Genomic DNA, 21,592 nt, shown 5'->3' on the forward strand with positions numbered 1-21,592 from the left:
ATACGTACGTTTTATGGACAATAATTCAATTTGTTCTGAAGGATTAAAATATTGAGCTGTGGCAGTGAGTTTAGGCTCACCTATAGGACTGCTTTTAATTTAGAATATATTTTCTAAATTTTAACATTATATATCCCAATTTGCTAATGTGCTTTGTAAAGTAAAAATCCTGTTAAATGAAAAAAAGTTTGTTTGTACCCAGATATCTCAAACACATTTTAGAGCTGTAATTGCAATACCATATCTTGGCTTAAAATTATACTGTCAGAATATCATACCAGTACAAGCCTAATCGGCAGGTTCTCAAAGTCAGGTGACTGGGACTCGTGTGCAAAAATATGCGATCAGGATGTCCTTATTATTCATATAATATAGTTTAATCCAGGCTAAGCAGATTTATCTGTGAATGATAAAGATTGGTGTGTATAAAAATTGATCCAGGAAGCCATGTCTCTGCACAATTGCCACTTTAAGAAAAACAAAGGTTTACAAAAACAAAAAAATTGCACGCCCTGCAATTGGGACTATTGCGCATGTGCACATTGTGACGTTTAAACAATATAAATTTGTGCAGGCCTAATTCATATATCCATTTTTTCAGGGAAAAAAATCAGTAATTAATTTTTTTTTTAATCTAGTTGCTCAAATCACAGGTCGGTCAGGGACAGTTGCAGAGTCAGCACAATAATCAGAATTCACCCAAGAAATACACATGCAGACCCACACACACACACAAAAGGTAGTGTCACTGTAGGCTGAAGTTGAGCAATTTTGTAAGGAAAATAAACATGTTTTGGATGCCAAACCAAAAATCAAAAGGCTGCCATACCTAATTAAAATTGTGCTGTCAAGTGTCATTTACAAAAAACATGGGTATTTGAAGAACAATTTAATGCCAATTGGACATTTAAAAAAAAAAAAAAATTTTTTTTGCAGAAAATTCTTAATTTGGCTTTGTATATCATTTTGAACCTGTCGACATGTTGAATGAAGGCAACATGCTGATGTTACTGCTTGGTTAAAACCCACCACTGCTCATTGTGAAAACGGATTTGACCATTTAGAACTCAGCAACTACATCTAGTGGATATTCAACGTACCACAGGCTAATTGGCACTTTTCAACAGAATATTGAAGACATTTGCCATTCGGCTCACATTTTTGATAATTATTGTGGCATTTATGTGGTCATTTTATTAGTCTTTAAAAATTGCATGATATCCACTGCATACATACAGTAAGTATCTGGCTTAAATCAAATATCTGCCACTTTAGCAGTATTCTGTACAGAAATAGGACGGAATGAGCTTTGTTCTTATACAATGTAATACAGACGACTACACAATCTGTTGGCAACCCATTTCACGTTTATTACAAAAAGCTTTTGATGTGCGATTATTCTTTGTGCCAACGTTAAAGCAGCATCATGACCATCCTTTGTGCTGGGAAGAAAATTTATCGTCAAACATCGAAGAAAACGTAGTTAGCTGGCGGGTACGTATGGTAAAGGCCCCTGACCTCAAGTGTTTATTCCACCTTTGTGAAGAGTTAAAAGAAAAACAAAAAAAAAACATTTGATTTCAGATTTTGCTACTATGGAAACCAGCGCCAAATCAATAAACAGCAGAAGCCCACTCGCAAGGGTTGCCTTTCTCAAACGAGTTTATTTGGAAAAACAAACTTAGAGAATAATCAAAAAGGACATTCGCTCTTCAAATGCACCGTGCGTGGCCCTTAAAAGGGCCGTTGGGTTGATGTAGCCATGTGGCTAATATTCCTGGGATTGGGAAGAAGGCTTCTTTCCCCCCTTGCCGCCACTCGGGGCAGCCTGTCCAGTTTTCTTGGGAAGCAAGACGGCCTGGATGTTGGGCAGGACACCACCCTGGGCAATGGTGACCCCACCGAGAAGTTTGTTTAGCTCCTCGTCGTTGCGAACCGCTAGCTGAAGGTGGCGAGGGATGATGCGAGTCTTCTTGTTATCCCGGGCGGCGTTTCCGGCCAACTCGAGGATTTCAGCGGTGAGATACTCCAACACGGCTGCTAGGTACACTGGAGCCCCGGCGCCTACACGCTCGGCGTAGTTACCTTTGCGCAGAAGACGATGGACTCGACCGACAGGGAACTGGAGACCAGCCCTGGAGCTTCGGGTCTTGGCCTTTGCACGAGCCTTGCCGGTTTTTCCTCTTCCAGACATACTTTCGTCCTAAGCAGTAAGCACGTGTAACGTTGAACTGTGAAATAATCGCTGCACTACCCGGATATAAAACGCCGTGTTCGTCACGCCTTTATACGTGATTGGCTTCTATGACTGTAATGTATCGCGTGGTTGGCTTCGTAGAATCAAAGGGAAACAAAGTTGGCAGCGATTGGTAGAATGATTTGATGACTGACCAATCATAAAACCGCGCTTACACCAGTAGAATTAGGAGCCAATAGTGTGCATTCCCTCTAATTAAAAAAAAAATGGCGCTCAAACAAGGAGGTCTTAGGCCCGCCTTGTAGAGATATCATATACAGGGTTTAGATGATTGGAGTATTGAGCCAATGAATAAAAAGCAACGTGTTTTGTCGGCCATTTTGCGTCGGGGTTATTCACTCAAACGAGACCTTTAAAATGGGCTAGTTTTAGATTTTATTGCTAACCTTGTAAATTTTAGAATTTTACAAATCACTCATTTTACGCAGTGGTGCCCGTCAAAGAAGTCACTGGCCGTAATTTACTTACCGTACCGACTTTGCCCTTAGATATTTAGCCATATACCATATATGAAATACAATCATATATGTTTTTTAGGGCTGTCAAACGATTGCAAATTTTTAATCGAGTTAATTACAGCTTAAAAATTAATTAATCGTAATTAATCGCAATTCAAACCATCTATAAAATATGCCATATTTTTCTGTAAATTATTGTTGGAATGGAAAGATAAGACACAAGATGGATATAAACATTCAACATTCGGTACATAAGTACTGTATTTGTTTAGTATAACAATAAATCAACAAGATGGCATTTACATTAACATTCTGTTAAAGCGATCCATGGATAGAAAGACTTATGTTAAATGTTAGTACAAGTTATGGAAATTTTATATTAAAACCCCTCTTAATGTTTTCGTTTTAATAAAATTTGTAAAATTTTCAATCAAAAAATAAACCAGTAGCCCGCCATAGTTGATGTTAATAATTACACAATGCTCATGGGTGCTGAAGCCCGTAAAATCAGTCGCACCCAAGCGCCAGCAGAGGGCGACAAAACTCCCAAAAACACAAGTAACAAGTGGACATTTCACTGTTCTGTCATTTTAATCTGTTTGAGCGGGGCATGTGCGTTAATTGCATCAAATATTTTAATGTGATTAGTTTAAAAAATTCATTACCGCCCGTTAACACGACAATTTTGACAGCCCTAATGTTTTTTGTTTTTTTTTGACACTTCTCATCATTTCACCACTGTGCCAAGTCAATACAAGTACAACCAAATGTCGTTATGGTATTCACATGAGTATACAGTACTTGAAATGACAACTAGTCTCTCTAAAGTTATTCCTGTGTCTCAGAATCACTCCCTCTCTATACAGTGCAGTTTTGTAATATTCAAATGTGCTACAATTTATAGGGCCAAACTAAAGTCTGTGTTTTTAAAGAATTTATTTGAATAAATTAACATATCAAAATAACAGCAAAAATCACATATGCCTCTTGTGATCTCCTCCGCTCCGCGTTCCAGCCAGAAAATGTCTCATTTGTACTTTATATCTAAAGCAAATAAAAATCGACAAATTTCCTCAAGCATCTTGTACATATCCATCACTGTCCTAGTTCAGTCATTATAACAGTAATTTTCTTATTGAAAAATATCCCTGGGAATTACATTTTTGAAATTCTTTAATTAAAAAAGAAAGTACTAATTATTGACTACATGGATACTTTTTACAATAAGCCTATTCATTTTCATCTTGAGGAACCAGTCCGGTAAACTGAAAATCATTTAAAAGTAAGTACAATATATAACAATGTCCTGCTTATTTCAAAACTAACATTGAACAATGTCCTCATGTATTATAGATGCAAATACGACTACTATTTCAACATAGAAATAAGCTTGATTTTAAAATTACATTTGAGTGGAAAAAATCACAGCAATTTCTCTAGTTTTACAGCGTAGCACAGCTAAGACAACTCATGGTATGGAGAAAATAAATAGCACTTCACAAAATCATAAATGATCTTCATATAGATATTCTACAAATTATGTAGAATGTAAGAAAAAAATATTAAGTCCAAAGTGCACGGATGTCATTCTATCAGTATTATAAATAATTTCAAGAACTTTCAAGATATGTCTATCAAAACAAACTGAATTTCATTGCAGCTGTTCCTTTGCCCCAGCCTGTCAAAAATGACCAAACAATGGACTTGATCATATTTAAACTTCAGTGACTCGATAAGAAGCATTTATGTCCTGAAACTGTTATAATAGTTTTCATCTCCAGACAGCAGTCCCAGAGGTGTCCTCCATCCAAAGGACAGGGATGGAATAGTCTTGTGCTCAGGAAGCTGCCAGGACGTGACAGTTAACCATCAGTTATTGGCTGAGCTTTCCCCTCCATTGGTGCTTGTGGCTTTGCATTTCCGTTTCCCTGATGTGCGGAAGGAGAAGCGCTTTATGAGACGTCGCGAGAAGCTGCCGGACTTCTTTCGACTGCTGTCCGCTGCAGCGGAAAAATTCTTGTCCGTTTTGGAGATGTCTTCGTGGGATTGGCTGAGGCAGGGCTCCTTTTCCCGATATCTTCTGCGGAACAACAGCCTCGATCCGCTTTGGAGAAATCCCACTGTAGGATGGTGATGGTTATTTATTCTTTAGGATTATTTAGAATTTTTCAAATTAAGGTTGTAAATGCTCGTCAGGCTAAACTGTTGGACCGTGTCACCTTTATGTTCTTTGAGGCTACGTGTTTCCAGACCACCAATGGAGCCAGTGTCTGATTCCACATCATCCACGGAGGGACGCTCTGATACATCGGAGGGTGTGGTTTCATCCGGCTCTTGGGTACGTAACGTCCCGTAATGGTTGCCTTGCATGGCTGCGTCCATTGAAGCGGCGTAGCCACTCGAAAAAGTGCAATCGTCTTTAGCGAGTGGAATCTGTAGAAGCAAAAGGAATCAATCTCATATAAAATGCCCTTTCTTAAACAGTGCCACATGAAGTAAATAAATTCACAATCATTTGAGGTTGACCTTTGCTCATAATATCTAATGTTATCAAGATCTAGAAACACTATGATTGACTTTGTATACTGAGATTTAGAACTGTCAGTCTTCTTTCCATTAAAACAAAAAATGTGGTCCATTTTACTCTAATTGGAACTTAAGTGCTGCCGTTTTGACATTTTTGTAACAAAAGCCTATTCGAAGCACCAGTTTAAGTGGAAAATATCAACAAGCGTTGTTTTCTCAAATTATTTACTGTTCATAATATAAAGAGACAATATACTAGTCCTTCTAAAAAAAAATTAGCATATTGTGATAAAGTCCATTATTTTCTGTAATGTACTGATAAACATTCGACTTCATTACACACAACTGAAGTAGTTCAAGCCTTTTATTGTTTTAATATTGATGATTTTGGCAAAAAAGTCAAGAAAAACCAAAGATCCCTATCTCAAAAAATGAGCATATTTCATCCGACCAATACAAAAAAGCGTTTTTTAATACAAAAAAAGTCAACCTTCAATTAATTATATCTGCTATGCACTCAATACTTTGTCGGGAATCCTTTTGCAGAAATGACTGCTTCAACGCGGCGTGGCATGGAAGCAATCAGCCTGTGGCACTGCTGAGGTGCTATGGAGGCCCAGGATGCTTCCATAGCAGCCTTAAGCTCATCCACAGTGTTGGGTCTGGTTGCTCTCAACTTCCTCTTCACAATATCCCACAGATTCTCTATGGGGTTCAGGTCAGGAGAGTTGACAGGCCAATTGAGCACAGTTATGCCACAGTCAGTAAACAATTTACCAGTGGTTTTGGCACTGTGAGTAGGTTCCAGGTCATGCTGAAAAATGAAATCTTCATCTACATCAAGCTTTTTAGCTGATGGAAGCATGAAGTGCTCCAAAATCTCCTGATAGCTAGCTGCATTGACCCTGCCCTTGATAAAAAACAGTAGACCAACACCAGCAGCTGACATGGAACCTCATACCATAACTGACTGTGGGTACTTGACACTGGACTTCAGGCATTTTGGCATTTCCTTCTCCCCAGTCTTCCTCCAAACTCTGGCCTGAGATTGATTTCTGAATAACAGGCAAAAATTGCTTTCATCTGAAAAAAGTACTTTGGACCACTGAGCAACAGTCCAGTGCTGCTTCTCTGTAGCCCAGGTCAGGCGCTTCTGCCGCTGTTTCAGATTCAAAAGTGGCTTGACCTGGGGAATGCGGCACCTGTAGCCCATCTCCAGCACACGCCTGTGCACGGTGGCTCTTGATGTTTCTACTCCAGACTCAGTACACGGTTTCTGCAGGTCCCCCAAGGTCTGGAATCGGCCCTTCTCCACAATCTTTCTCAGGGTGCGGTCACCTCTTCTGGTTGTGCAGCGTTTCCTGCTACACTTTTTCCTTCCCAAAGACTTCCAACTGAGGTGCCTTGATACAGCACTCTGGAAACAGCCTATGCACTCAGAAAATTTCTTTCTGTGTCTTAGCCTCTTGCTTGAGGGTGTCAAAGATGGCCTTCTGGACAGCAGTCAGGTCGGCAGTCTTGCCCATGATTGCGGTTTTGAGTAATGAAACAGGCTGGGAGTTTTTAAAAGCCTCAGGAATCTTTCGCAGGGGTTTTGAGTTTATTCGTTGATTCAGATGATTAGTTTAGTTGCTTCTTTAGAGTTCCTTTTCATGATATGCTAATTTTTTTAGAGAGGGATTTTTGTTTTTTCTTGAGTTTTTTGCCAAAATCATCTATATTAAAACAATAAGAGACTTGAACTACTTCAGTTGTGTGTAATGAATCTAGAATACATGGAAGTCTAATGTTTATCAGTAAATTACAGAAAATAATGAACTTTATCACAATATGCTAATTTTTTTAGAAGGACCAGTACAGTGACGAACAGAATATTTGCACCCCTTGAGATTTTGCAAGTTCACCCACTTAGAAAATAGGTAGAGGTCTGAAATTTCAATCATAGGTGCATTTCCACTCATGGAGACAATCTTAAAAAATCCAGGAATCACATTTTTTAAATAATTTATTTGTAATTTCCTGGGGTTCTTAAGTATTTGTACCCCTGAGAATCAGCAATAATTATGACACTCAAAAAGTTGTCAGTCTACCTAATAAAAGTCTGCCTTTAGCCCATGAGTACCCACCCATCCTCCACCCATTTCAGCTAAATATTGTCACCTCTGCACCCCACAATCAGTCATAATCCAACTGCTACCATGGGCAAGACCAGAAAGCTTTCAAAAGACACCAGGGAAAAATTTGTTGAGCTCCACCAAGTTGGAAAAGGCTATGGGACAATTGGAAAGCAGCTTGGTGAGAATAAATCAACAGTTGCAGCAATTGTTAGGAAAATGTAAAGAGTGTGTGTACTGTCACACCCCTAATATATATACTGTTGATATATTTTTCAATATGTAGGTGAGGCTCTGAATCGCTTCCTTTGCCTATCTTTGCTGTTGTTTTGATTTAAGAAAAAAAAAATCGCACAGGGTCTATGGATACGTCATTCAAGAAAAGTTTAGAGCATGTGGCTTTTATTGGTCATAAAACACAAAAACATTATTATTGTAGCATTTACAAGGACCACGCGCACTTGGTGATGATAATGCACACTCAAGAGGAAAACAGTCCATTATTTTCAATTAACTGCACCCACCTGAACGCCATCAACTGTATGTATTAAAAAAAAAAAAAAAAAGTTGTCCGAGAGTTTAAGATGACGCTTGCCACGGTAAATGCTAATACTAGCAAGAACACAAATGCTACGCTAACAATCTGAGCCACCTAGCATCGGCGTCGCAACCCACTCCCTCTTTCCGCTCTGCTCGTTCCGTGTCTCTCAGACATCTCGCATGTGATTCAACCAAATTATATCACACGCCTTCACATCCTCAGTATAGCAGCTTTGCAAAGATCAGAAAAGTAAGTAGATTTCTCACTACTGACAAAAATAACACCGTTACACTCTAACGGCATTATTAATAACACTGATCGTAAGATTATTGTTATCGTGAGCCTTGTATCGCAAATCATATGTGAGGTACCAAGAGATTCCCACCCTTAACGTATACCAGAGTTGGCAGTTACACAGCAAATCTGTTTCGGCACTAACGGGCATAGTGACATCTCACACAGCATGACTAATCTGCCGAACAGCAAAGGTTGAAACTAAAAACCGGGATGCAACAGACTGCCCTAATCTGCACTGTCTTTAATTGTCTTGTAAAAATGTGCCCTGTTAACACTGCTGCTTCTTAAAGTAGAGACATTTGCAAAGTCTTTTAATCAGAAATTAGGTCAGAAGACTGCTGTAGTGTAATCTGAATCGATGGAGGGGCAGGGATGCCCAGGGGTGTGGTAGCTAAGGCTGCCGCCTAAATTTAGGTGTATTATTATGCATATCCATGCCACTACATTCTGTACATAATTCCTTCTCTACTCCTCTGACCTTTGTCACGCCTGAGATGATCAGCGTGCTTCTCTTCGTTGGAGTCTTTCGAGCCATTTTAGAGTTGGAGTCAGTAAGCTGTCGAATGGCTGTTTCTGCAACAGGATCCAAGCCATTAGACAAGCGGCTGCCCTCTATAAAACCAAAGCACAAACAAAATCAGCATTTTATTGTTTTGTGGGCAACTCTGATAGACTTCACCATCACTTGAATAGAGAATTCCTACAGATATTGCTCCTTCCCGGAGGGGGCCGACCCAAGCAGAGTGTTGAAGTGGCTTTCATTGTAATAAACTCAAACACACACTGCGTTCAAACGCCGGATTTAGGTGGAAAAAGGTTGAACGTTTTACTGCATACGGGCACGCATGAGTGTCCCAAGAGTGATTTGGTCGAGGATTCAAGGTAATTATTATATAAAATAGAAACATGCATACACTTTGAAACACTAAAAAAAATGAATGGGAAAAAATAGCGTAATTTTAGGTTGAAACATTCACAAAAAATGAATGATAACTGCCCGGTTGTTTGGTTTTAACCAAGAATCTAGACTGTTTTTATGTTCATATCAAAAGAAATTCCGGGATGTACGCTTCTTTACAAGAATTTTCAACTTAAAATGCTCTTGTTTTGTGATGGCAGCCATGTTGTATTTTCTATTCATACACAAAGCGTAACTTGACATTCAAATAATCAGGTCATTTTCGGCCATGTGTCCATTTTAGGGCAAAAAAAAAATCGACAATTTAGACATTTTTGCATCCATACGAAAACAAAATCGCATTTTACTTGCTTTATTTTATGTAACATTTCAATCTAAAAAGGACGAGGGCCAGATAGCCGGCAAGATGTGCTGAGGCAATAGTAACATCGGTATTCAACCTAAATAAGTTGTGATTGTACCGTATTGGCACAAAATATAAGACAGTGTTTTTTGCAGTGAAATAAGACTGAAAAAGTGGAAGTCGTCCTATATCTGGGGTAAAGACATTATACCCATTCACGACACTAGATAGCGCTATCGCGATATAGCGATATCATTGAAGGGAATGCTGGACTTGAGGAGTAATGTTCTGTCATGACAGATCTCAGCTACTCTCAAGTTTAACCAGTTTGCATTATTTTATTGCAATGATTTTCCTTATTCAGATTTGTTTCATGACTACAGTTACAGTTAGACCTCACTTTGATGGTTAATGCAGCTATTGCAATTTTGTTGTTTTATCACAATAGATTGGTTTATTTACATTTCAAAAACCAGAAGCCATTCATTTACGAATGTGATTGCACTGTAGTTTACATATTTAAATGTTCAGATATTAAGATTTGAATGAGGCAAAATAACATGCTTTTTCTCTCAAATATATTGTTATAATCATTAGTTTCAGATGTACTGTAATTATTTTCTGTATAAAAAATAATGTGGTGATCAAAAAGCCTTTTTTCAAACTTGAGTCTTGAAAAAGAGGGGGTCGTCTGATAATCAGGGCCGTCTTATATTTGGGCCAATACGGTATAAAGAAAAATGCTAATTTTGCTTTTGTTGAGTAAAATTAAGATGATTCTGCATGCTCTCCTCAAGTATTAAGTTTCTGATGTGAAAATTGAGTGATTTATTAGCTGTTGAAAACTTGTAGTAAATAAAAAAAAAAAAAAAGAAAAGTCACTATTTCGGGCAATAATTTGATCCTTGATCCTGAAAATATAGATGATTATCTGTGGATTAGGTGATTTTGGTGCATCTAGCGTAAAATATGAGAATTTTAGAACCATTTTGAGTTTTTTTATTCTTATATAAAAAAAATAATAGTCATTTTATTAGGGAACGACTTTGAATTTTTTTTTATTTCGCTGCTCATGGAGACCCCTATATGCCTAAGGGAGGTGCCTGTTTGATTTTAGGACATTAGCGGCTTTAGTTTTGAAAATATTTGAATTTAAGTTTTTGAAAATAGGCCCCCTACGGATCGGCCCCGTGTCCCGTGTCCCATCAACTGATAGTGAAGTCTATGGCCAGTCTTTTAATCTTGTTACATAGCTTTTGATTGGTGATACTAGCATGTTTCTCACACTTTATGGACAAAAGTACTTGGACACACAGCCACAATCAAGAGGCTAATATTTTTGTCTAGTGCTGCAACGATTACCGTAATTTCCCGAATATAAGGCACACCCGTGTATAACGCGCACCCCAAATTTTAGCACCAATAAATAGAAGAATACAAGAAAACAGAGCTTGTGTACAGATACAGAAATGTCATTTTACTGACTGGTGAAACACAGCACAAGCATAGCACATTGGTAGTTCAAAACATTACTATAAACTGACAATATTTACGGTAATAATATGATTTGACACCTTCTCCAACTTACCAGAATCTAGGAGAAAACAAAACAGATGTGACATTTCTTTTAAAGGGGATGTTTCGGCAAAGGGGGTGTGAGACATCAATAGAACCGTTATGCGCCAAGATAACAAATATTGATAAAGTTAACAAAAAAATCAATCACATTAATGAGCAATTATCGAAAATAGATCGAAAATGACGAACACTACCGAAAGTGTTCCGGAAACAGCCGAATGGGGCGGCGACGTCACGACAAGTGATTGAAAGTCGAGGCGGAGCTAGGTGCCATTGTTTTTTAACGACGAGAGAGTAGCGTTGGGGTTTGTTTGACCAAAACATCACAACAATGGTTCAAAACTGCTGTGCTATGTGGTGTACAAATAGTTGTTTATCGGAATATAGTATCCATGAGTTCCTGAACGCGAGAAAAAAAAAGCTGGACTACACAGAAAATGGGTAAAGTTCGTCCGTGCAAAGAGGGCTAATTTTCTAGACACAGCCTCCGGCACGCTTTTCTGTGGTGCGCATTTTCCAACTGAAAGCTTCTCGAACTATGGACAAGAGAAATCGGGTTTTGCTAAAAGATTGCTGCTCAAAGGAGATGCGGTGCCGACCATAGATGCACAGCCACCTAAATGTCCCGAGATATCAAGAGAGAGACGATGACTGCTAAAGGAGGCTAAAGCTACGCAAAGAAGGGAGCAGCCAAGCTTGAAATGGCCAGAGTGAGTACTCTTTTATAATTAATAAAAAAAAATGTCACGCCTTTGGATACAGGACTCGACACATGTATAAATGATCGTTCGTAAAATATATAGAACAAATCCTCTGATCCCGTTCATATTTGTGTCTGTTGGCAGAGCGAAAAGCTATGATAGCGCAATAAATTATAATTATTCTATGCATTCCTTTATTTTGCAGTCACGGTGTATCAGCTTCACAAAAAGAAATGCTAAACAAATCATTGGTGTTTCCCACACGATCTGCTGCCGATGTTTCATCAGTGTCATTGCTCCCCTCAATGACCGTTTCATTACGCTGCATTGGCGTTCGTTTGGGCTCAAATTGGTCACCTATAACACCGATTAAAGCTTTGCAACTCTCCTCGTCACCATTAGATGAACATTCGTTACGTCCTTCTACGTCGGATTCGTCGCTGAAACTAGAAACGAAATTGTCTGCCATCATCGCCGCCATTCAGTATTAAAGCACTGAGCCTTTTTCTTGTTGAAGAAACAGCCCTCACTGCCAACTCTGAATTCTCTTTTATTGACAACGAGCGGTGTTTCTTCATGAGGGAACCTGGAATATGTGCAGGACGAACACAATGCATCAGCATAAACAGCTCAAAACACCCCTAATCCTCCCCACACTAGAAGGAATTATATTGATGCAGACAGGCGCTGCCCCCCTAGTGGCCGGTGGCACTCTCTTCACTTGACGTGACGTCACGCACACAATCTGCCAGATCTCGGGCGCCGGTCGTTTTAGCTTGACAATCGAGCCAAATTTCTCTCATTTTCTTGTGTGTAATTACACGAAGTGGCATGATATGAATACAAAAGGCATGCGTTTATGGATAAATGATGGAATATCAAAATTTTCCCAGGGCGCTACATCCCCTTTAAAGGCTGCTGTATAACTTGCTCGTTTCATCATGATGAATAAATGTTTCTTCCATGGATTGATACGGTAAAATGAAAGTGAGAACGTAAGTCGGAAATCCATGAGAGCTCATCGCTGTTGACACGACAGTAACAATAGGAACTATTGTTATTTGGGTTTGAGTTTCCCGAGGGACAGATATAGTTGACGGACACAGGAAGTGTGTGTGCTTACAATTGTTATGGTCTGACTTGCGGAGCTGCAATAAACATTGACTCAAATGAGTTCAAGAAACTAAATTCTGTGCTTTACGAAGAGTGAAAAAAGCAGAATTTAACAGACGAAATCATTCGACCGATTAGAGTGAAGTATTACCGAAACAAAATGGTGACGTCACGTACCGTAATGGTCGGCAACGGGTCGCCGCATACGTTTCTTCAAGACAACGTGGCCGCGTCAATTAAAAAAAATCGGTTTATATATATATGTAATATATATATATATTTCTGTCTCCATCCATGTACCCGTTTATAATGCACACCATGATTTTGGGGAAAAAAGTGTGCGTTATATTCGGGAAATTACGGTAATCGATTAACTCGAGTATTCGATTAAAAAAAATATTCAAATTAAATTTTGTTGCTTCGAGTATTCGCTTAATTAAAGTGGCGTGGATACATTCACATGGGTGAATCCAACTGCTCCCTGTTAAGACCAACGTAAGCTAAGCTTTTGTTTGAGCTAATGTTTTTTAATGCATTCATAATTTAGTTTATAGGTATATTTAGCTGTTTTTGTGGGAATATGTGTCTGAACCATTTGTTAAAAGCATTGTAAAAAAAACTAGCATTTTATAGCATTTAAGCAGGCGGACTTTTTCTATGCAAGTTAGCCAATTGTTGTTTTGTCGTACATGGATCCTCTTTTTTTTTTTTAATTATACCGTTTGAGGCTCAGCTCAGGTATTTTAATTTTTCATGTTCCTTATCCGAATACTTGATTATTCAAACTAACTAGTCCATCGATTAATCGACTACTAAAATATTCGATAGCTGCAGCCCTACTTTTGTCCATGTTGCCCTTTTGTTTTCTTACTTACTGCTGGCATCAGGACTGGGGGTCCCTCTTCCATTAGAAAACGTGGCGGACTTCTTTTCTGTCACCTCAACTTTGGACGGAGAACGCAAAGGAGAATCACCTAAAAGATTTTAATTCTAGTCATATGCTGCTAATTGGATTTATGCTTGAAATAGTACCTTGACTGCTCTCCAATTTCAGTCTGGACTGAACCGTCGTTACAGTGGTGACAATGGTTCCATCTGGCATGACGCTTCGGTCCACATCGACCTTTTTGGTGGGGGTGAGAGAGGAACGCAGCGGTGACCGAAGTTCCTCAGTTTCCACATAGAGCAGCTGAGGAGATTTAAAAAAAAAAAAGTCAAAACAGCAAATCACACGCTTCACAGGATTTGCACGTCTCATTTAGTAATTACGTGAGCACTGAGATCAGAAAAGAGGAATATGCAGGGAAACCTTTCCCAAGAATGTGTGAGAAATGTTATCTGGCATTTAGAAATGGCTGTCTATCAGATACACACTTGTAAAAAGAAAATGCTAAATCATTCCGGCCTGAGTCAACATATTTGAAATTGTTGTCATGTATTTAAAAGCTTGTCACTTACATCTGCTGTGACGGTGGCGATAGCTTCCGAGGTGTGGCTTAGGTTTATTGGGAGTATGACAGAGGTAGGAACTCTGGACTGGAGGTCCAGGGCTAAGGAGCCATGGCCTAGAAGGAATTCTAGCACATAAAAAAGAAAAGAACCAAACAAGATAGTAAGCTAAAGAAGACACCTCTTCTCTCTCTTGAAGTTGACATAGTAGTATTTTTCTACAAGTACTACTAGAATAACAAACATTCAACACAGTGTTGTGATTGTGTATAAGGGCTAAATCAGAAAAGCACTGTCTAAATACTAATAGTACAACAAGTGACTAGTTCTGAAGATACAGTGTATCACAAAAGTGAGTACACCCCTCGCTTTTCTGCAGATATTTAAGTATATCTTTTCATGGGACAACACCAACAAAATAACACTTTGACACAATGAAAAGTAGTCTGTGTGCAGCTTATATAATAGAGTTAATTTATTTTCCCCTAAAAATAACTCAAAATATAGCCAATAATAGGCCTGAACGATATTGGAAAAAACTATTGCTGCAATTTTTGGGGGGTTTGCGATATTATATCGCGATATTTTAAAAAAATATATATGTATATATTTTTTTTTTCAAAGACATTTTTACTAGATGACTTGAATAGCTGTTTGGAAAGACTTTGAATGACTCATCATGACCACAGTACAGTGTACAGTATTCCATCGTTTTTTGCGGTTAATAGGGACCAGAACCCGCCGCGATAAGTGAAAAACCGCGAAGTAGCGCCCCCCCCCACACACACACACAAATGTGCTCAATGTATTTATTCTGATCTAGCACTGGAAAGAGATACATATAAGACACTTTTTTCCCCCAAAGTATGATTTTTAAAAAATGTATATATATATATATATATTTTAATAAATGTTTTTTAAGCACTTCAAATGTAATAATTATGATCAGTTTTAAACGTAAGTGTCCCACTGAATCATTTTTAAACAAGAATAAAGTACTGTAGTAGAAAAATGGTTGGCTTTATCAAATGCTTCGGTTTACCTAACATGGCTGTGACTCTTGGAGTGACACATAGAAATTACAAACTCCTCATAATCACTTCTTGCGTTTATTTTATATGTCTCGAACGTCTCCACATTCTCCCCCCACAGACACACACAAGTTCATTCCAGCCCGCGCTTCTTTGCAGAAACTGTTTAACAAGTTAAACGATGATTGACAGATTGCTGCCTGGCTTCTTTGACCAGATCAAAGTCATCGTTAACTTTAATAAGCAAGTGCCGCAGTGACTGAGAGCTGGGAAAGGGGGTGAGAGAGGCTGTGCGAGCGAATGAAGCAGATCAAAGGTTTGTTGATTGGAAAAAAAAAAAAAAAATCGCACGTCCTTGCGATGGGACTATCGCGCATGCGCACACAGCGATGGCGATTTTTAAACGATATATCGTTCAGGCTTAGCCAATAATATCTAAACCCCTGGCAACAAAAGTGAGTAGACCCCTTAGAAACTACGTACATCCCTATATGTCCAAATTGAGTACTGCTTGTCAAGCACTCTACATCAAATTGCTTTGCAGGGCCTCTTCTGAAGACGGTACACAAGAAAGCCCGCTTGTCTCATCAGACAATAGGACATGGTTCCTATGTCCATGTGCTTTGTTGACATGTCTTCATAAAACTTTGCGGGCTTTCTTGTGTGCTGTCTTCAGAACAGGCTTCCTCCTGGGGTGACACCCATGCACACCAATTTGATGTAGAGTGCAGCGTATGGTCTGAGTACTAAGAGGCTGACACCCCACCTCTTTAATCTCTGCAGCAATGCTGACAGCAGTCCTGTAACGAGTCGCATGACATTTTGGAGGGAAAATGACAAGCAGTACTCAATTTGGACATTTAGGGATGTACGTAGTTTCTAAGGGGTTTACTCACTTTTGTTGCCAGGGGTTTAGATATTAATGGCTATATTTTGAGTTATTTTGAGGGTAAAATAAATTAACTCTATTATATAAGCTGTACAGACTACTTTTCATTGTGTCAAAGTGTCATTTTGTCAGTGTTGTCCCATGAAAAGATATACTTAAATATTTGCAGAAATGCGAGGGGTGTACTGACTTTTTTGATACACTGTATATTGGTAACAAATCTTAATATTCCAAAATGAATCCAAAGAGTGTTTGTTTTTTAACCATGCATTTCAAGCTTTAATGTGTTTTTTCAACATGGGCCTGGACATTTGTGGCAAAAAAAAAAAAATCTTTCTGGACAGGAGCCCAGAGTACACTGTGTCTTACGCTCGCTTCTGCCATTCCGCTCCAGAAGTCTCACTCTCAATTCTTTGGTTTCTGGGCTCAGCTCCCTTTAACAAATGGGACACAGCTGTGTTAGAGTGATCCTGAGACACTTCCCATTTGAAAAAAAAAGAATAAATCACCTCTTTTTAATTTGGTAAGAAATGTCCTGGCTAGAGTTGTCCGACATTATCGGGTAGCCGATGATATCGGCCGATAAAAGCATTTTAAATTGACATCGGATAAAATCGACATCGGTTTTTGGCCAATATGCATATGGCAGTGCCTTATTGGCACTTTACACTTGCACTTGATCCATAAAAATGATGTTTGCACGACGTGTAGTCCCTAGTTTACGAACGAGTTCCTTTGTTATGCTGGCGATGCAAGCCAGATTTCAGCGTAAGTCAGAATTAACCCTTTAAATACCTCAAAACACCCTCTAAATTAAAAAAAAAAATCCAAAAACTTGTATTATACGTCATTGTACGGTCCTCGCCAAGACGCCGGAGCTAAGTCCTAGCTAGACAGTGAGCTAAGCTCCGAAATGACGATGCCATATATCCGTGTGTTTTGCTGATTTTATTCAGCTGCTCATGACATCAACACTTGTAGAATGAAACTAAAATGAAATAAAATTCTCATCATCTCATCATCAATTACAGCAATTAAAATTTGCATTTACAAGTAGCTGCTGATACAGCAATAACAAACGATTAGCATGTTACAGTTAGCGTCCGCACATCATCAAAAACAATAACATAAACTCGACCCAAGTATTCAAATTAAAAACGCACAATAAACCGTACAAAAAGGGTTACATATAGCCGTCGCCTCCGGATGCTTCACAAGAAACAAATGTGCTGTCTGTCACATCTGTCACTCAGCTTCTCTGTGTGTGGGTGTGTGGGGTGGGTGCATCTGTACATGTGCTTGTTTCATGTTCTACGCTTCCATGGGACTACCTGTATTTTGATTTCAACAATAAATATAGTGTGAAATATAGGCACTTTTTCCATAACTTCAGTTGAGGTTTTCTTTTATTTTTCATAGAATGTTTATTTGGAAAACCTTGCAGTTGTTACATTTATTATTGTTAAAGCATCTAGTGGAGCATTACAATACAATTAGCCATAATACGTCCACGATTGCATACAGTGGGACAAATAAGTATTTAGTCAACCACCAATTGTGCAAGTTCTCCTATTACTTGAAAAGATTAGAGAGGCTTGTAGTTGTCAACATGGGTAAACCTCAACCATGAGAGACAGAATGTGGGAAAAAAACAGAAAATCACATTGTTTGATTTTTAAAGAATTTATGTCCAAATCATGGTGGAAAATAAGTATTTGGTCACCTACAAACAAGCAAGATTTCTGGCTGTCAAAGAGGTGTAACTTCTTTTAACGAGGTATAACGAGGCTCCACTCGTTACCTGTATTAATGGCACCTGTTTTAACTCATTACCGGTATAAAAGACACCTGTCCACAACCTCAGTCAGTCACACTCCAAACTCCACTATGGCCAAGACCAAAGAGCTGTCAAAGGACACCAGAGACAAAATTGTAGACCAGCACCAGGCTGGGAAGACTGAATCTGCAATAGGTAAAACGCTTGGTGTAAAGAAATCAACTGTGGGAGCAATTATTAGAAAATGGAAGACATACAAGACCACTGATAATCTCCCTCGATCTGGGGCTCCATGCAAGATCTCACCCCGTGGCATCAAAATGATAACAAGAATGGTGAGCAAAAAACCCAGAACCACACGGGAGGACCTAGTGAATGACCTACAGAGAGCTGGGACCACAGTAACAAAGGCTCCTATCAGTAACACAATGCGCCGCCAGGGACTCAAATCCTGCACTGCCAGACGTGTCCCCCCGCTGAAGAAAGTACACGTCCAGGCCCGTCTGTGGTTCGCTAGAGAGCATTTGGATGATCCAGAAGAGGACTGGGAGAATGTGTTACGGTCAGATGAAACCAAAATAACTGGGAGAATGTGTTACGGTCAGATGAAACCAAAATAGAACTTTTTGGTAGAAACACAGGTTCTTGTGTTTGGAGGAGAAAGAATACTTAATTGAACCATACCTACTGTGAAGCATGGGGGTGGAAACATCATGCTTTGGGGCTGTTTTTCTGCAAAGGGACCAGGACGACTGATCTGTGTAAAGGAAAAGAATGAATGGGGCCATGTATCGAGAGATTTTGAGTGAAAATCTCCTTCCATCAGCAAGGGCATTGAAGATGAGACATGGCTGGGTCTTTCAGCATGACAATGATCCCAAACACACAGCCAGGGCAACAAAGGAGTGGCTTCGTAAGAAGCATTTCAAGGTCCTGGAGTGGCCTAGCCAGTCTCCAGATCTGGTTGACTAAATACCTATTTGCCCTACTGTATATCGGTATCGGATTTTTGAAGTTGGAAAATATCAGTTATAAAGTCATTATCGGACAACTCTTGTCATGACATTGCAATGATTTCTCACATGGTAATTTCATCTTTCCATTCCATTGGGGTCTTTGGGTTATGGGGCACAGGCATGAAGCAAGTTGTCTTTTCTGAGGAGGGTTGGTTTAGGCTGAGGATGCAGCAAAGCTCAACTGAGCTACACCACTGGCCTGAAAACACATACGGCTTAGTGAAGCGCCAAGGATAGACAGAAATGATACAACGCCACCAAGGGAATGCATCTGACCTTTGCTTAAGGTCACTCTGAGCTGCCGCAGAAGAAGTCGCCACACAAAGACACTCTGGGGTACAGGCTTTAATCCTACGGATAGATGCTCCATGGAGACCTATGAGCAAGAAAGTGAATGGAAAGAATTGATTACTTCTATTTTTTGCATCTCTGTATATATGTTTTTTTTATTTGGTGTATATTGCTGACTTTGGGTCAAGAGATAAAGTACAATCAGAGTACATTGGTACTGCAGCGATTAATCGATTAACTCGAGTAATTCGATGAGAAAAAAGCTAATGGTTTGTTTTGTAAGTGTTTCCATTTAGTTTTAGAGATTTAGGTGGATACACTGCCCTCCAATGGCAACAGTTAATATAACATAACCAATTTAACATGGCTGAATCCAGCTGCTCCCTGTTAAGACCAATATAAGGTAAGTTTATATTTGAGCTCTTTTTTTTGTTTTTTAATGCATTCATAATTTAGTTTATGTGAATATTTAGCCGTTTTTTGTGGGAATATGTGTTTGAACGATTTGTTAAGAGGATTGTATAAAAAAAATAAAAAACCTTGCATTTTATAGCATTTAAGCTAGTGGACTTTTGCTGTACAAGTGAGCCAATTATTCTTTTGTTGTACTTGTCCTCATTTATTTATTGTTTTATACCGTTTGAGGCTAAACTCAGGTATTTTATTTATTTATTTTTAAATGAAAGTGCAATTCTTCATAGTTTGAAGAAACACTCGGGAATTTTATTTTGAATTCACATTTAATGTTCTTTGGAAAGTGCAATCTTAGCTAGCCATTGTTTTATATCTCCTACAATTTATTCTGAAACGCAATAAATGTTCCTAATCCGATTACTCGGTTATTCGAACTAACTAGTTGATAGATTATTCGACTACTAAAGTAATCAATAGCTGCAGCCCTAGAGTACACCAATGGATCTTTCAATGAACCTCATGAACTTTAATTACTTAAGCAAATTATATCACCATTACAAATAAAAAGGTGAAAACTTACTGGAGAACTACTTGTAAAAGTCCTGAGGTTGAGAATCATGGCTGGATGAGAGCTGAACAGAGTATCCTCAATGAGGCTCTTGATCACATCTAAGACTCCTTTATCATCGGTGCCCTAAAAGGAAGCACCGATTAATTGAAATTACTGATAAGACGCAACCAGGAAACCTGCAAAAAAAAAAATGGTATGAATTTCCATCAAATGATACAATCTAATTTGAGCTTGAATGTGGTCAGACTTTCACCTTTGACCTTATTTCAAACTGTATATTTTGCACTTTACAGGAAACCTGCCTTTATTTTGCTTGAAAGAAAACACGTCATTCAATTCTGTATAGATAAGCGCGTATCTAATTTGAGGGTGATGAAATCCAATCGCAACACACATAGTTATGCTGAAAAAACTAACATCTACACAACTGCTTGCTAATATTGAATCATCTCACATGTCTCGACAGTTTGCATGGCGAGGCAGTCAGTTTAAATGGCTGCTGATTGGAAAGAGTCCAGGACACCAGGATTCCTTCATCCTTCACTTCTTCCAAACATACAACCACCTGATGGCAGAATCAGACACAGAGAGCAAGGTCAGAAAACATGTTCAACATGAAGGCTAACAGCAGAACAAGTGTGGTTTCCACTCCAATAACCAGGTCCATTAGAACAATTAATGTTTTGATTCGTTTCAATTGTTGCTGCATTGCTATTGGACATACATTGTAGTACAACCAGTCGTAGTGTTCCGTATTGTCCGTAATTATCAGTGATAGTAGGACCAACATGTCCTTTCGTTGAAAGTTGATATTTGACTAGCAATAGAAATGTTCTCGTGCACTGGCTCGTAAAGGCGACTTGCAAAACAAAAGAAACCAGGTGGTGTGCCTCAGTACCTTTGCCACTGTAGGTGCAATCGTAATCTGATAGGTGTCCATGGCAACGGCAGCGGGGGACTGCTGAGTAACCGTCACAGGAAATGCCACGGTGTCCACCCGACATTTACAATGTAAAACCTATCATGTAAGAAAAGGCATCATCAGAGATTCCTACAAGTAGACTCAGTCAAGGATGTCCTTCTTTTCTACATAGTCAATATAAATTCATTACACAAGACCTTTAAACAAAAAAGACATCCTTTGCTTTGGGTGTGCACCATTGTATTCATGGTGCATGCGTACCCATTTAAAGCATTCAAGGACAGTAAAAGGCTATTGTTTTTCTTTTCTGACAATGAGGAGCTGTGGAGTAGCAACAAGACTACAAAAATGTCTAATTAGTCATTTGTTTCGCCAAAACCTTTTG

The 21,592-nt window shown here is 38.9% G+C and overlaps 3 protein-coding genes across 4 annotated transcripts in view; 1 reads left to right on the forward strand and 2 right to left on the reverse strand.

Moving 5' to 3' along the window:
* Positions 1-1,557: 1,557 nt before the first annotated feature.
* LOC130906132 (histone H2AX) lies at positions 1,558-2,261 on the reverse strand. The gene has a single exon (XM_057820105.1). The coding sequence runs from the start codon at positions 2,192-2,194 to the stop codon at positions 1,769-1,771; it is 426 nt and encodes a 141-aa protein (XP_057676088.1). The 5' UTR covers positions 2,195-2,261; the 3' UTR covers positions 1,558-1,768.
* A 1,062-nt stretch (positions 2,262-3,323) lies between these two features.
* Positions 3,324-21,592, reverse strand: part of c2cd2l (c2cd2 like) — a 50,378-nt gene continuing 32,109 nt past the window's right edge. The window contains exons 3-14 of one of the 2 annotated variants that reach the window (XM_057820102.1): positions 21,184-21,303; positions 20,740-20,850; positions 20,295-20,408; positions 19,286-19,385; positions 19,076-19,208; positions 16,586-16,650; positions 14,306-14,424; positions 13,880-14,036; positions 13,723-13,821; positions 8,672-8,805; positions 4,935-5,148; positions 3,324-4,835 (exon numbers count right to left, since the gene is read on the reverse strand). In XM_057820102.1, the coding sequence (XP_057676085.1) occupies positions 4,585-4,835; positions 4,935-5,148; positions 8,672-8,805; positions 13,723-13,821; positions 13,880-14,036; positions 14,306-14,424; positions 16,586-16,650; positions 19,076-19,208; positions 19,286-19,385; positions 20,295-20,408; positions 20,740-20,850; positions 21,184-21,303 (1,617 nt within the window). In that variant the 3' untranslated portion in view covers positions 3,324-4,584. The remainder of the gene's footprint in view (positions 4,836-4,934; positions 5,149-8,671; positions 8,806-13,722; positions 13,822-13,879; positions 14,037-14,305; positions 14,425-16,585; positions 16,651-19,075; positions 19,209-19,285; positions 19,386-20,294; positions 20,409-20,739; positions 20,851-21,183; positions 21,304-21,592) is intronic. The other variant, XM_057820101.1, reaches the window with a different exon arrangement.
* The window catches only part of dpagt1 (dolichyl-phosphate (UDP-N-acetylglucosamine) N-acetylglucosaminephosphotransferase 1 (GlcNAc-1-P transferase)), a 63,466-nt gene continuing 46,457 nt past the window's right edge, over positions 4,584-21,592 (forward strand). The window contains exons 1-2 of the mRNA XM_057820104.1: positions 4,584-5,053; positions 20,752-20,880. The gene's annotated coding sequence lies outside the window, so the exon portion shown is untranslated. The remainder of the gene's footprint in view (positions 5,054-20,751; positions 20,881-21,592) is intronic.

The sequence above is a fragment of the Corythoichthys intestinalis genome, chromosome 18, assembly GCF_030265065.1.
Source record: "Corythoichthys intestinalis isolate RoL2023-P3 chromosome 18, ASM3026506v1, whole genome shotgun sequence".
NCBI lineage: Eukaryota > Metazoa > Chordata > Actinopteri > Syngnathiformes > Syngnathidae > Corythoichthys > Corythoichthys intestinalis.